The 17,225-nt window shown below is 39.8% G+C and overlaps 1 protein-coding gene across 1 annotated transcript in view; it reads right to left on the bottom strand.

Annotated features, from left to right (window-relative positions):
- mylk5 (myosin, light chain kinase 5) overlaps positions 1 to 17,225 on the bottom strand; it is a 57,436-nt gene that overhangs the window by 26,500 nt on the left and 13,711 nt on the right. The window contains exons 2-4 of the mRNA XM_020933180.2: positions 8,412 to 8,552; positions 6,647 to 6,799; positions 1,946 to 2,122 (exon numbers count right to left, since the gene is read on the bottom strand). Coding sequence (XP_020788839.1) covers positions 1,946 to 2,122; positions 6,647 to 6,799; positions 8,412 to 8,552 — 471 coding nt within the window. The remainder of the gene's footprint in view (positions 1 to 1,945; positions 2,123 to 6,646; positions 6,800 to 8,411; positions 8,553 to 17,225) is intronic.

Here is a 17,225-nt window from a genome sequence, read left to right as displayed (position 1 = left end):
ACTTTCTGGCTGGACATCAAACAGCTCTTCTTATATTTATTCAATTACAGGTGGTTTTATAGCTCAAAAATACCTAGAAAAACAGACAGTCTGACTGTCGCCTCTCCACAGATCTGACCTGTAACTTGGTTTATAAAGGTTTAATACCACACTGTGAAACATTCCAGACAAAGCAATAACATCTCCATGGAGAAAAGCATTTGATGGACCCTCCACTAGAAAAGTTACACAAAGATTCCAGTGCCTTTGAGAATAATCGTCATGCTGCTTGTGTTACTGCCCATGGGGATATTACACAAAGTGCTGTTTAGAAGTTTTGTTGAAAAAGTAAGTTTTGCTTTTTTACATTAATGAATCAGCTCTTAAAGGTGCATTGTGTAACTTTTCTGTTGGAGGGTCAGTCAAATTATTTTCTCTGTGCAGATGTTATTGCTTTGTCTGGAATGTTTCACAATGTCATATTAAACCTTTCTATGTTCATGGAAACCAAACCAGACCGAGTTACAGGTCAGATCTGTGGAGAGGCGACCCCGCTCACAGTGAGAATGCTTGTTTTTCTAGGTATCTTTGAGCTATAAAACCACCTGTAATTTATTTCATTTAAGGTAGAGCTGTTTAATGTCATACTGTGGAACAGTCCAGACAGAGCAATGACATATCTACAGAAACAAGCAGGTGATGGACCCCCTAAACAAAAAGTCTCATAGGCTACGTTTATATGATGACAGTCTGAGCAGAAGATGCAAAAGTGGTGTTGTGTTTTCACTTTTTATTCCATGTTTAGACAAGCGTTTTCGGGAGGAAATCTGCGTGCATACCGTGTGTCGATTGCATATGCTTGTACTTAAAGCAACAAGGGCATCTTTGGACATATGGAAGTTTTTACGACACACATTTTCATCAGCTACTCCTTCCACAAAGTTGTCCCATCGACTTCTTCTTCTAGGTCTCGTCCATAGTCATCTGGCTCGCCTGCGACGAACTAGTGCATCCAGAATTTAACAGAGGTAACTGCAGATCCTTTTCTGTTCACTAACAGTATCTCTGCATATTCTGTACATTTGTTGAGAGCCTCCTGTAAGTTTATTAGAACTGTCAGAGCTGCTTGAAGGTCCGACGCATGGGAATGATCTGACATGTTTGTTTCTGTGTAAAGTATGTGTGTGACGTAAACATGTATGCGACGTGAGCAGATCTGACCAGAGTTTTGCTTGAGTCTTGGGCAGTGTAGACGGAAACGCTACAGCGGAGCGTATTCAACTTTTCCAGTCTGGACGATGGTTTCAGATTTTTGCGTTTTTAAGCAAAAAACAGACAGCTGTCACTGTCTAAAAAAAAAGGCACTTTAGATCAAATATTTTGTCTTTTTTACCCACAAGCGTTCTCGTGTAAACAGGACCATAGTGCACTTTTAAGGTCAAGGTGAGATCACTGTATTCTGTCTGCATCATAGTCTGTACAAAGAAGTGGGCTAAGGGAGTGTCACGTCACCCACCGCGTTCAGCCCCAGTCAAATGAAGCTCATTAAAGCCTGCTGTCACTGAGGCAAATTTGGAGCAGAGTTCCTTATTTGGAATTCCGACAGTGAGTATCATAGTGCATACATACTCACTTCCTATTCAGAATGTGGTGGCCAGTGGGTTAGATATGTCCCTTTATATATACAATATATGGTGTGCATCTAATTATAAAACATTTTATCATCAGAAAACCAGGAAGTAACATGGGCGTGCTGTCAGTTTTTTGTTTTGTTTTGTTTGTTTTCTGTTTAAGAGAAGAACTCAGCCTAAATACGCAGGATTTGTGTGTAAAACATGTGAATAAAACAAAACACAACTCCAGGTATGTTTGTGATGAAAAATACAAAATATGAACAATTATCCACAATTATAACATAGACCAGAAAATGGATTAATATTGTGAACTCCAGTATCAGTTGTCTTACCTCTCGGAGATGTGACTGGACTTGGTGTGTGAGACCCGCTGGAAGAGACGGAGGAACTCGACTTAAAGACCTCATCTGTAGGAGAAAACGGGGAGACTCCATTTCCCATGATGCAATTGGTCGGAGAAGTGAGAGAGATCGAGGCTTGTTTTTTGATGCTGCAGATGGTTTCAAAGTCTGGGTTTGGCGTCAACAACGGAAAAGAGAAGAAAAAAGAAGAAGAGAGAAAGAATTCATTGTTATGTCAAAATATTCACATCACTTTTTGAGTCTGAGTTAGTTCTGGTTATATGTTCTATTAAAGGTACACTGTGTAACTTTTCCGGTGATTGGATGGAGGCCCTGATGTCTCCAAGTCGGCGCTACAGAATTATTTTAAAGGTGCACTGTGTAACTTTTCTGGTTGTCTCCATTACTGCAGATGTTTTACTATCTCAGAAAATAAAAATAAAAAACTTGGATTCTTTCTGTGAGTGCATGGTCTTCCTATATCCATAGATCTGGCTTGTAATCCTATCCCTATCCTGGTAGTTCCACCCGTTTGTCTCCATGGAGATAGATAAATGTAATGCTATGCTGTGGAACATTACAGGCAAAGCATCTCCAATGGGAAAACAGCAGACTACCATCTACTAGAAAAGCTACACAATATGCTTTTAAAAATTCAGTCACTTAGATCTTGGAGAGAAAGTACTACCTCTACTGTAAGTTTGGCTGTATTCTCTAATAAATACCAGTTTTCTTATCCAAATATTTTCCAGATATATACAGATAAGTCCGTGTTTTGTCCATGAAATTAGGTCTCTAGTTACCTCTTTAAGGAAATTAAAATGTATTATGTATCCATAATTATGGATCTGTTCACACTTGAACCCAGTTTAGCCCCAACTTGTTTCAATCCTGATCCGGACCGTTGCTAAATGGCCCGGAAAAGTATTTGACTATTTGTAACAGTATTTGTATTGGAGCAAAAAATGTCTTGCCCCAGTACAGATATATTGTATAATAAGCCCTAGAAGTCCAAATAAATCCACTGTGTTATAGTCCGAGAATCAACAACTCACCCTTATGTAAAAGATAATACTCCCTACAACTATACAACTCACCCTTATCTAACAGATAATACTCCCTACAACTGTACAACAACTCACCCTTATGTAACAGATAATACTCCCTACAACTGTACAACTCACCCTTATGTAACAGATAAATACTCCCTACAAACTATACAACTCACCCTTATGTAACAGATAATACTCCCTACAACTGTACAACAACTCACCCTTATGTAACAGATAATACTCCCTACAACTGTACAACAACTCACCCTTATGTAACAGATAATACTCCCTACAACTATACAACTCACCCTTATGTAAATCAGATAATACTCCCTACAACTGTACAACAACTCACCCTTATGTAACAGATAATACTCCCTACAACTGTACAACAACTCACCCTTATGTAACAGATAATACTCCCTACAACTGTACAACAACTCACCCTTATGTAACAGATAATACTCCCTACAACTGTACAACAACTCACCCTTATGTAACAGATAATACTCCCTACAACTGTACAACAACTCACCCTTATGTAACAGATAATACTCCCTACAACTGTACAACAACTCACCCTTATGTAACAGATAATACTCCCTACAACTGTACAACAACTCACCCTTATGTAACAGATAATACTCCCTACAACTGTACAACAAACTCACCCTTATGTAACAGATAATACTCCCTACAACTGTACAACAACTCACCTTATGTAACAGATAATACTCCCTACAACTGTACAACAACTCACCCTTATGTAACAGATAATACTCCCTACAACTGTACAACAACTCACCCTTATGTAACAGATAATACTCCCTACAACTGTACAACAACTCACCCTTATGTAACAGATAATACTCCCTACAACTGTACAACAACTCACCCTTATGTAACAGATAATACTCCCTACAACTGTACAACAACTCACCCTTATGTAACAGATAATACTCCCTACAACTGTACAACAACTCACCCTTATGTAACAGATAATACTCCCTACAACTGTACAACAACTCACCCTTATGTAACAGATAATACTCCCCTACAACTGTACAACAACTCACCCTTATGTAACAGATAATACTCCCTACAACTACAACAACTCACCCTTATATAACAGATAATACTCCCTACAACTGTACAACAACTCACCCTTTATGTAATATAATACTCCCTACAACTATACAACAACTCACCCTTATGTCACAGATACTACTCCCTAAAATTGTGCAACAACTCAACCTTATGTAACAGATAATACTCCCTACAACTGTACAATAACTCACCCTTATGTAACTGATAATACTCCCTACAACTGTATAACAACTCACCCTTATGTAAAAGATGACCCTACGTCCTGTCAATCATCATATCATCTTTGCATTGTTTTTCCTATGCCCTCTTGTATATAGCTGAGATATTTTTATTACTTATTTTCTACTTTATTTGGACTTGTGCATGTACATTTATATAATTATGCCATAAACCTTATTCACACAGGATTAGTATTACCTGTGGACCTTAGGTGACTTGTAATAATTGCGGAGGATGCCTGAAAATTTAATACCGTGTGAATGCGCCGTGTCTGCAATTTGTAAAGTAAAAATTCTGCAGCAAATTACCTACTATATTTCAACAAACACAGGCGTCCGGTGAGAATACTATTCCGTGCGAATCTGCATCTCAGTGTTTGTTGGTGTAATTGAGCTTTTCTTGCTCTATAGCCCTATTCACACAGGATTCTTTTTTTATGGGGTGACATGGGATAAAATAATAATTACCGGGGAATTTTTTGTGTTCTTTCCATGTTCTTCTCTCTTTCCATCTCAGTCAGTGTCAGTTAGTAGTTTTCAAATTACCAGACCTCCTCAGGTTGTACTTATCCCGTGCGAATTGGGCTTATTGACACCTGTCTCTTGCTATCTTTCTTGTTACTTATTTAGAATTTATTATTACCATTTATATTTTTGTCTTTGTTATTACAGTGTATTGTGATACGTCAGCTACTGTGTTCAAGTAATTTCCCTTGTGGATCAATACATTTTGTTAAGTCAAAGAATCAGGAGTGATAGCAAAACTCAGCTCTGGCTTCTGAGTGTGGCGACAAATGCTTGTAAAGTCAGAATGCATAACGTAAGTGAGGAATAACTTTGGGCCACTGGAAACCCTTTTAAAGGGCCCATCTCATGCAAAATAACTCTTTTCACATTGTATCTTCTGCACATAAACAAGCACAATTTGGATTTTGGAACATCCATTACACAATAGTTATGAAATATTACTGATTTCTTGAAGGCAGTTACAGACCAGGAACTATGAAAGGCCAACTATTGCTCATCCCCCCGCCCATCCTGAGAAAGCACAGGCTCCGCCCTCCAAAAGGGACGTAGGCTCTGAGTGAGCCGTAGGCTCTGAGTGAGCCGTCCTTCCTCCGCCCATCTCAGGGAGGGAGGGGGAGACAGGCGTTTAGCGGTCTGATAGTGGTAGGAATAAACTTATTCATCATGGTGATACAGCGCGTTCAGCCACATGTGTTGGACCCGGAGTGGGATGAGGACTTGGAGGTGCACAAAGCTCAAGCACCACGTCGACTACAGCTGAACATTACTGATTGTTAAAGTATTAATAAACGCTAGTAGATAAACATATTATATCGTGTACACTGCAGTGTAGAACAAAAAGCTTATGCTGTCGCTTTTGTTTAAGTGTTCATGTGGGAATTGTCAGCCAATGCGGGGTGGAGGTGGGGCGGAGGCAGTGGATGCGGGGTGGAGGCGGTGGAGCGGGGCAGGGGTACGGGTGTGAAGCATCTTCTGCTACGTCAAACGCATCATAGGTGTAGCTGCCGTGTCATCGTTGTAGCAGCTTTAGTTCGTGTCACGTGTGAAGGTGGCAGAAATATGCTGCAATTTGTTTAAAAAATGGATGGAATCAATCTAAAAAACACTTTGGCTACATATACAAGGCTCACACATCACTCTTAGAAGGAGAAAGCTGTGAAAAGTTGATTTAGCATGAGATGGGCCCTTTAATATGCACCAGTTTTTACACATTTTTAAGGCAGTAAAATCAGGTACAGCGCCTTTAAGTCCTGATCTAGTCCAGGCTTAGTTTTCGGTTTAGTTCTGGTTTAGTGCCAGGTTTGATGTGGCGAATGAGCAAGTGTGACTAAGAATAAAAATCTAGGTTCTAAGAATGGTTTTACTTTTAATTATTTAATTGTCCATGCCCACATTTGCCCTGTGGCACAGTGTTGTCACCTCATCAAAAACATACCTTGAATTGCTGTCTTTCTTTCACACATGTTTGAGTAATCTTTTATTATTACTCTGTCGACATCTCCAAAGCTCAAAATGTGCCGTCCAACCGTGTAATGTCATGTCGCGGTAGTTTTCAAGTTAACAGCTTTTATCTTTAGCTTAGTATAGACTGTAAATTCCTGAAGTGAAATGATCCAGATGATTCTAGTGAAGATGTGTGGAGTTTAAAAACACAGTGGAGCCTAACTTCCTGTATCACCACATGACATCACGCGGTGGAACAGGGCGTTTTCAGTTTGAGAGAAGAACTCTGCCTAAATATGCAGGGTTTGTGTGATAAACATGTGTGAATGAAGCAAATGTTGTACCTCTGATGAACACAGCGGCGGACGAGGAGGTCTTCCCCGAGCTGTTCTCCACTAAACAGGTGTAGGCTCCGGCATCTTCAGGTAAACTCTCCCTCACCACGAACATCACCTCCCCTCCCTCCACCGAAGACTGACCGAACCGAGCCACGTTCCCTGGACACAGCAAACCAAAGACACATTTTTATAGACAATTATAACTACAGTGTATTGATACTTTCCAGTGACATCATGCTGGGGGTGTTCTACATGTATCTGCAATGGTGGAATGTACACAAAACACACATGGTAGTTTTCAGCTGTTTTTTTTTACCTTTTTCCTGGACTGAAATGATCCAAATGATTCTAATGAAGGTGTGTAGAGTTTAAAAACACAGTGGAGCACTTTCTGTATTACCTCATAGTATCATAAGGTGGAAGAGAGTGTTTTCAGTTTAAGAACTCAGTGTAAATATGCAGGATTTGGGTGTTAATCATGTGTGAATGAAATAAAACACAACACCGGATCTGTTTGTAATGAGGAAACTACACTGTAACATGGATCAACAGTGTAACCTCTAAAGATGCATTGTGTAACTTTTCCGGTGCAAGGTCCATCAGATGCTTTTCTCCATTGAGATGTCATTCATTTGTGCTATACAAAAAAAGTTTGATTGATTGATTGATTTGTCTGGAATGTTTCACAGAACGGTATTAAACTTTTCTGTCTTCATAGAGACCAAACCAGACCAAGTTACAGGTCAGATCTGTGGAGAGGCGACCCCGCTCACAGTGAGAATGCCTGTTTTTCTAGAAAACCACCTGTAATTGAATACATTTAGAGTAGAGCCGTTTAATGTCATACTGTGGAACATTCCAGGCAGAGCAATGACATATCCAAAGAAACAAGCAGGTGATGGAGCCCCAACCATAGACTGTATATATGAGTGGACACAGCTAACGTGCTAGTCTGCCAAATAGGAAGTTCTCCAGGAGGCTCTTTCGGCTCCTTCTGACTCTGGTCCAATTGATTTACATTAGAATCTTGTCACCCCTCTCTCTGTAACTGCTGCAGTGAGTGTCATCATTTTTATCTTAAAATGTTCGTGTTAACTCGCAACACATGATCCTGAATTTTTTTTCTGCTATTTTGTCCGTCCAAAAAATTCTGCTCATAACATAGAGCCTGGCTCCAGATTCGCTCCTGTAACTGTTAGCAACGTGAGCCTCATTTGAGTGGCGCTGAACGCTATGGGTGATGTCACGCTTAGTCCACTTCTTTTATACAGTCTATGGCCCCAACCAAAAAGTTACACAGTGCTAATACAGGCTCTATTCACCCTTAGGTCACAAACCAGGAAGACGTTTGGAAACATGCAATGACAACTTTCAGTGTAGTTCCTGACATTGGGCTCACTGACCAACTGTGATAAAACCCACTGAAGTAAATGTGATCAGCGGTAAAATGAAGACTGCATATGTTTGTGCTGTTTGGAATCATCTGGAATTTGGCTCCTTATCTCTTCTAATCGCATGTACCTAATGTGCTCAGAGTTGTGCATCTTTGGGGAAATGATGAAAACTTAGGTATGGTTGTAATTGTTGATTAGCCGAATATAATGAAACAATACAACGACACGTAGATGACGAAAACTGGGGCATTTTTTCATTTTTCTTTCTACCACAAACAGAGCCCGTCGGAAGTTGTCATCACATGTTTCCAAACGTCTTCCGGGTTTGTGAACATAAGTGTGAATAGAGCCTATTGCTAAGCTTTTTCCCCCCTCACCGTTGTGCATCCATGACACTGTGACTGGCTGGCTCCCTCGGATGGTCCCCCTCAGGGTGAAGTCTGTGCCCTCGTCCACACATACGTCCTGTAGGGGGCGCACAAACACCGGAGCCTCTGGACATCCCACACCAGAGCTCCCTGAAAACACAGAAATAGGTCATTCACTCATGTACCCCGGTTTGGTCCTGGTTTAGTCTTGCCTGACCGGAAGTACTCAATGTTGTTACTTAAGTAAAAGTACAGATACAGGAGCAAAAGTTTACTCAAGTAAAAGTAAAAGTATCACATGAAAAAATCTACGTAATGGTGTACTATGTCATTTTCTTGTTGGGGGTTCGTCATCTGTTTGTTGTTTTAATATGGATATGTTATTGCTCTGCCTGGAAAGTTCAAGAGTGGGGTCGCATCTCCACAGATCTGACCTGTAACTTAGTCTGGTTTGGTCTCCATGAAGTTAGAAAGCTTTAATACTGTGAAACATTCCAGACAAAGCAATAGCATCTCCATTAAGAAAAGTATTTGACGGACCAGAAAAGTTAGAAAATGCTCCTTTAAGTAAACCTATCAAAGTACCTGATTAAAAATGTACTTTAAAAGTAAAAAGTAAAAGTATTTTGCAAAGAGTTTTAGAACAGTTAAAGTGTCACATGTATGTATCTGTGATTTTGATAAAGAATTTTACAGATTTTAAGTCATTAAATTGATTTATTTATTTTTCTAGCTGTTTTTGTGCACATGTGTGTTTGGTTTGCTCAAAGCTGGGACATTAACTCATATTAAATGTGTTAAAATAAGTAAAAAGTACTTTCTACTTTTCAGTCCAGATCTAAAATGTAGTGGAGTAGAAAGTACAGATACATGCTCTCAACTGCGGTGAAGTAAAAGTAAAAAGGAAAGTACAGATATCTAAACATACTACTTAGTGCTGTCATGCGATTAAAAAAATTGAGAGATTAATTAATTATGATCTGTAATTAATTAATCTAATTAATCTCATTTTAATCTCACCTAAAAATTGCTGAGAAAAGCCTTCAATTAGAGGTATTTTCATTTAAATTCATTATTACATTATTGTGGCAGATCAAAAGACTAATATAGATTTAAAAAGTGACTTTATAAAGTCATTTATTGTTTAACAAATCTCTCCAAATTGGCTGTTGAGCCCAAGTCTCCATGAATAAGAAACTGTTTGCTGTAAAGTAGCAAAGACGAGGAAATCTGAACATAATAACTTTTGTCTACTTAAAGACAATAAAAAGTCCAGTCTTTCCTTAACCATATTAAAAATATTATTGATAGAGAAATGCTTTATATATGAGATCACTGGTTTTAGTCCTGGTTTAGTCCTGGTTTTAGTCCTGGTTTACTGGTTTAGACCTGGTTTAGTCCTGGTTTAGTCCTGGTTTAGTCCTGGTTTAGTCCTGGTTTAGACCTGGTTTAGACCTGGTTTAGTTCTGGTTTTAGTTTCTGGTTTAGTCCTGGTTTAGACCTGGTTTAGACCTGGGTTTAGACCTGGTTTTAGTTCTGGTTTAGACCTGGTTTAGTCCTGGTTTTAGTCTTGGTGTTAGTTCTGGTTTAGAGGCGCACAGGAGGAAGCGCGGTTTACGCCGCGTACGCGAGAAAACACGATCCACACGCGGCTCACGGGAGCACGTCGGTGTCCGCGCAGTAACTACGGAAGGAAACGTGGTCCGCGCGTTCTCAGGTTAATGACGATGATGAAGGTGTGTGTTTGTGTGTGTTTGTGTGCGTGTCCCCTCATGTGGCAGGTCACTATAGGACAGTAGTGCAGACATCATGAGCCTATGCAGGTTGTTTTCAGGCGATATTATATTTGTTATTTTCTTTTATATTTCACGTCGGGAGAATAATTTCCAAGACACGAATGTGTTTTTACCTGTGCACTGCTGCCTCTGTTCTACTGGCTCTTCGACCTCGTCCACTGTGTGACTGACGCCGCCAACGTGAACATGACGTTTACATCGCTCTTACTGCGCGTGTTTTTGTGTGGGTTTCCGGCAATGAGTGGAATTACCGAAATAAAAAAATGTATAAATGTGTTTTGTGTGTGTGTGTGTGTGTGTTGTTGTCCCAACAACACATAAAAACAGGTTTTATAAATAAAAAACTCACATACAGAAACACTAAAGTTAGAGATTAAAAATGAGATTAACGCGATTAAAAAACATAACGCGCTAAATATGACTGTAATTAATTAATCGCAATTAACGCGATAATTTGACACCCCTAATACTACTACTAGTATTGTACTTTTACTTTTGTACTTCCAGGTCCCTTCTACATTCTGTTTGAATCCAGAAGAGACTGCCACCTGACAATAGAGCGTGAAAATCCTCCATCCAAACTTGAAATGATCCAACCACACATAATTTGTATCACCAAAATTCTCGTAACATTCAGAACAAAATATATCACTTATTTTACCTGAGATAAGTAACAGTTGGTGCTTTGATTGTTGATTCTGAGAAATTCCAAGGCGTTTCTTTTTTACATCTAAGCAGCCATGTTTGTTTTTGACGCGAGCGGAGCATGGCTTCTTTCTGATTGGTTAATCCACCTGCCAATCACGCCCTTTGAAATTGACAGGATACAGCTCCAGATCCACTCATCTTTGAAAAGTTCTGTCCTAGCATGTGGTTTTGACAAGCCAGGTAATGTTTTGATCTGATGTACACTTAGAAAAACTTTGTTGATCCACAAGGGAAGTTACTTTGCTGAGTTGTTGTACAGTTGTAGGGAGTATTATCGGTCACATAAAGGTGAGCTGTTGGTATGAATGTAGTCCTGTATCTCTCACTGTTTGAGCAGAGCTGTGGGACCCTGGTTTAGTCCTGGTTTAGTCCAAGTTTAGTTCCAGTTTTGATGATGAGTGCAGCCAAAACAACCAACATCTATCAAGTACAGTGTGGGTGGATCAGATTATAAAAGCACAAAGGGAGTTGTACAGAACGTATTGCACAATGGTTCCGCAAGCCCACACTAAATCATAAGAAAATACTACGGATTAAAGGCCAACTGTCTCTATTCATGCAAATGTTATTGCTTTCCCTAGAATATTCCACAGCATGGCATTAAACTTATCTGTCACTGATTACATTGCGGGGTTTTTGATGTTGAAAAAATGCCTTGGCAAATACGTATTCTTACTGTGAACAGATCTGAGCTGTAACTTGACCATGTGGGCTTGTCTCAATGGAGGTAGGTGAGTTTAATGTCATAATGTGGAAGATTCAAGGCAAAGCAATAACATCTTCCTGGAGAGAAGAAGGTTTCAGACTCTCTTTGGTCTGTTTATGTTGAGGTAGTTGAATCCTAAATTCACTGTTGGGCAAGTTACTTCAAAACTGTAATGCGTAAGTAATTTGTTACATTACAATTTGACTGTATTTAAAATGTAAGGGATTACGTTACTATTGCATTACTTTTAAGTTACTCTCACAAAAATAACTGTGTGGAGATGCTGAACTTTTGCGCTGTATATGGACTGAACCAGGACTAAACCAGGACTAAACCAGGATTAAACCAGGACTAAACCAGGACTAAAGCATGTCTAAACCGAGGACTGAACCAGGATTAAACCAGGACTAAACCAGGACTAAAGCATGTCTAAACCGAGGACTGAACCAGGAGGACTGAACTGGGTCTAAACCAGGACTAAACCAGGACCAAACCAGGACTAATCTTGGACTAGGATTTGGAATCTAGTACCATCCCTTAGCAGGGTGTCCTCAAAGTGCGATCGGGCGTCAGCTGCGATCAGCACTGTGGGCCGTGGAGCTCTGCACTGGTCCTTTCACCCGCGGTTAGCCAATGGTGTTCGCGGGCACACCTCTGGACCCGTCCCGACATTCGGAACTGTAATGATGGCGTTTCACCACTGCTGGTATTGCGGTGATTTTTGCAAATTTGTATGAAGAAAAACGAAAAACCCACCACTTCACTCAGGTTAAAAATGCATTGTAACACAGGTTACTGACATTTGTACCAAGTAAAATATAAAAAAAAAAAAGTTCCCCTGTAATGCCTTACATTACTGCTTTACTGCAAAAAGCAATGCATTACAGTAATTTGTTACTTTTATAACTCGTTACCTCCTCAAAAACATAGACCCGGAGTTGTGTTTTGTTTCATTCTCACATGTTTGACTAATCATTTATTGAATGTCTGTCTACATCTCCAAAGCTCAATGCTCTGTTCCAACTTGTGATGTCATGTAGTGGTAGTTTTCAAGTTAACAGCTCGTTTTAGCTTAAGTTCAGCAGAGATTGGCAATTCCAGGGCTGAAATTATCCAAATGATTGTAATGAAGCTGCATAGAGTTTAAAAACAAACTGGAGCATTTCCCTTCCTGTATATGACATCACAAGGTGTAACAATGCATTTTCTGTTTGAGAGAAGAACTCAGCCTAAATATGCAGGGTCTGTGTGTTAAACGTGTGTGAATAAAAGAAAACACAGTGCCGAGTATGTTTGTGATGAGGAAACTACATTACAACATAGGTCATAGGCCCTTTAAAGTCTATTACAGAAATATGTGAATTATGCAGAGTACAATAGATGGACAAATCTATTGCAAAGAGGGTGGATGGCATGCTTCACCACAGGAATGCTGTTTAATTCTGTGACGCATTGGTTTCTTTTTACATTTTGCATGTTCTCGCTGTGTCTGGATGGGTCTCCTCAGGGCACACTGGTTTACCTCAGCTTGACATAGGTTAATTTTCCACCTAGATAATCAAGATGTTGCTTCAAGATTAGAGGCCCAACCTCCTTGTCAAAGCCTAATCTCATCAGATCTCTGAAGCTAAGCAGGGCTGGGCCTGGTTAGTGCTTTGATGGGAGACCGCTGGGATTATCTGGAAAAACTGTTCTTGTGTTCTTAGCATAGACTGTATAAAGAAGTGGACTAAGGGAATGTCACGTCACACATAGCAGTTGGCTCCAGTCAAATGAAGCTCACTGAGTTAGACAGTTATAGGGGCAAATTAGGAATAGGAACTGGTTAACACACAAAATACCGAAATATAAACACCAGGATCAAATAGAGCGGGTTAACAAGCATGACAGAAGCCGTTACAGAGAGAGGGGACGTTTTTTCAATATAAAGTGAACTGGAGCTGGAAGTGCTCCCATACTCACTTCCTATTAGTGGCGAGCTGGTTAGCTATGTCCATTTATAGATATACAGTCTAAGGGACATCACCCACTATACATGCATCATGAATTTCGAACTTCCGGTCATCACGTAATGCATACTGGGAAGGATTTTCCCAAAAAGTGAGCATCAAACCTCCATGTTTGATTTCCCAGTGGGACGCGTCTATTGACAAAGCCAGTCTTTTCAAGTCTTTTGAACCATATCGCTTTTGTTTCTGGCTCTGATATTGTCATATTTTAGTTTTGGGATTCGGACATCGTAATTGTGTGGTTGTTGGATCCTAACAGCGGAAAACAGCTCGAGAAACGGGCTTCGGAAGTTTGCAAACTCCATAACTGCAAAAGGTCCAAAATTCGTGATGCATGTATTGGAGATAGACTACATATGTGTATTGGAACACTTCATCCAAACAATACTCCAGTCAGAGAGTAAAACAGACGCAGGAATGTATTTTGGAGCTTAAATGTCCTGTCTTCAATCTTTTAGCTGTTTGTTTGATTTCGTCTGAACTATCCTTTCATCTGGTATCTCTGTCATAGACACAGACTAAGGTTAAAGGTAAAGATCTGAAGCTACAGCAGTTAGGTCACAAGCAACAACGCCTCCCAAGGACCCCTGAGCTGAATATGAATGCCTGATCTAAATAAACAGAACTATAAATGTTACTGAACTAACAGTTACTGGGGAACATTGCCTAGTTTGAAGGCACTGCTTTGTGGTAGCCCATTGACAGGTAAAATTCAGTGACTAATCATGGGTTTCAGCATATTGTTTCTGAGAACATGGCACCACTCAAAACATACAGTATTTAATTTTGAATTGTTAAATGCTATGAGAACAGGGCTAATGTTGCAACCATGGATAGGCTTACATTTCTATCAAGTCTACTCTTTTAAGCCACTGCTTCTTGTAACATATATGAGGGAAAACCAACATAAAGAGGCATATGAAAGAACTGTCTAGGGAGAAGGAACTATGTAACTTTCTGGAAGTGGGGTCCTGCCTCCTTTCCTTTCCATGGAAATGCTACTAATTGCAGATGTTTTTATAGCTTAAGTATTCCTTGGAGCAGCAGTCACTGTGAATTGAGTTACACATTATCAGTCTGAGATAAGTCTCTGAAAGTGAATTTGTTACATCCAGATGAGAGAAAAGCACAGACATCTCCCCTGTCCACAAATGCACAAAGCGCTCACCTCACCTACACGTTTTCACAAACAAAATAGTCTGTATTAATGCTAAAATAGGCTAAAGTACGTCTGTGGGCGTCTCCATGTTTGTTTTGGTTTGTCTGGGCGCTTCGTCTTTGGATTCTTTACATCCTCAGTCATGCTCTGTGATTGGTCGCCCACCACCTGTCGGGCTCTATGGCAACAGTGGACGCCAAGATGGATTCTCGTGAGTTTGCGAACTGACAAATATCGTGGGAATCCATCTCGCTGTTCACGGTTATGCACGATCACTAATCTGACCTTTACCTTGGTGGCATGAATGTAACGTCACCTGCTTGCGTTCGTGGAGACAGATGAGTTTAATGCCACACTGTGAAACATTGCAGGCAAAGCAACGGTACCTCCATGGAAACAAAAGGATGGTGAGTCAGGAAAGTTACATAGTGCACCTTTAAATAACACGGAATAACTGCACTTTTGTTTAACTTGAGGTATATCAAATGAGGACATGGAAATTCTCAGGAAACGCCTGCAGCTTTTTTCAAAACAACATTCCTGTATTACATCATGGTTGTACGGTGACACTATAATGACTACTTATCAAATGTCAAACTAATAAACTCTTTGTCTGATTAGACCACACACACCAGAGTCCTCATTCACACGTCACAAACCAACACTGACCTAGGGCTAAAAATAATCTAACCATGGACTAAATGAGGACTAAACCACGACTAAACCAGGACTAAATGAGGACTAAACCAGGACTATACCAGGACTAAACCAGGGCTAACCAAGGGCAAAAAATAGTCTAATCAAGGACTAAACCTGGACTAAACCGGGACTAAACCAGGGCTGACCAAGACTAAAAATAGTCTAACCATGGACTTAACCAGGACTAAACCAGGGCTGACCAAGACTAAAAATAGTCTAACCATGGACTTAACCAGGACTAAACCAGGGCTGACCAAGACTAAAAATAGTCTAACCATGGACTTAACCAGGACTAAACCAGGGCTGACCAAGGGCTAAAAATAGTCTAACCATGGACTAAACCAAGACTAAATCAGGACTGACCACGACTAAAAATAGTCTAACCATGGACTAAACCAGGACTAAATCAGAACAAAACCAGGACTAATCTAGGACTAAATGTATGCCAGCACTCGGTGGGTTACAGTTTTGGAGATGCTCTTATCCAGAAGTTTCAGAATCGCATTTTGTCAAATTCAGTCAAGTGTGTATTTCCGCTTCTATCCACACTTACGCGTCTAATAATAACTGTAAACACATGCATTATATGTCACTGTTTTAGTCCAAACATATGTTATTTGAAATGTTACTTCTGAAAGGTACAGCAGTTTGCAGTTTTCTGGAGATGAAAGAAAGTTAAAACAATACTCTGGAACATTTTCTATGAAGAAAGATACATTTTATTAGCCTGATGCAACAGTCGGTTTCACTTCGTAGAAACCATCTGACCTTGCAGCATTAGGATTTGTTTGTTCGATGGTAGGCGGATACTTTTTTCTTTAATCAGTCGCTGCTATTTGGTTGTGATGTATGTAATGCGCCGCTAACAGGGCTAACTGGTATATTAAGCTTTTCCCAATATCCCATAGGAAGAAGGGCAATAACATCTTTCCTCTTGATAAAATTCATCAAACATTCTTTTTGTTCCGGCTTTAAATCCTCAATCTCGGGAATCGTTGCCAACACAGAATGTATGTCTCTTTGCTGATTGGCTGGTGCCTGAACTTGCACTTCCGAGGTTTTTGTGAACTGTCTAGTGTATTCTGATTCCTGACCTAGTCGCGGGAGAGAAATGAAATTGAGAGGAGGCACTAAGTGGCACCAGCCTCACTAACATTTTATGCCATACTGTGAAATACTATTGATACTTTGCAGTAACATGGGGGTGTTTTAACATGTATTTCTAATGATGGAATGTTTCGGAGCTAACAGAGCGATACAATGCACACATTAGCGTTAAGTGTTGTTGTTAATATTATAGTGTAATTTTATGTTTTTTAATGGACCCCAGGAAGACTAGAGACTAGATGAGAACAGGGCAAACAGCAAACACTGTCAAAAAAGTTTTAAGATTGTCTGAAAACTGAAGAAATAAACACAAAATTGATTTAAACAGCACATTTTTGGGAGCCTGTGATCAATACGAACATTCAGGGTCCTGTTTAAGTGTTTGATTTTCAATAAAACGGTGAGAGTGACTAAGTAAAAACCTGTTGTCTATTATAGGAGATTTCTAGGAGGACTGTATAAATGTACTGGGCCACTTCATCCAAACAATACTCCTGTCAGACAGTAGAGAGTACGCATTAATGTATTTTGGGGCTTTAATGTCATATCATCAATCTCTCTAGTTGTATGTTTGATTTCTATCTATCTAACTATCCTTTCGTCTGGTATCTCTGTCATAGATGCAGACTTAGATAAGTT

This window comes from Boleophthalmus pectinirostris, unplaced genomic scaffold (genome assembly GCF_026225935.1).
Source record: "Boleophthalmus pectinirostris isolate CB_2022bp ecotype Guang Dong unplaced genomic scaffold, ASM2622593v1 HiC_scaffold_17, whole genome shotgun sequence".
In the NCBI taxonomy this organism is placed as follows: Eukaryota; Metazoa; Chordata; class Actinopteri; order Gobiiformes; family Gobiidae; genus Boleophthalmus; species Boleophthalmus pectinirostris.
Note: the sequence above shows the minus strand (reverse complement) of the source record. Positions and strands in the feature narration are given on the sequence as shown.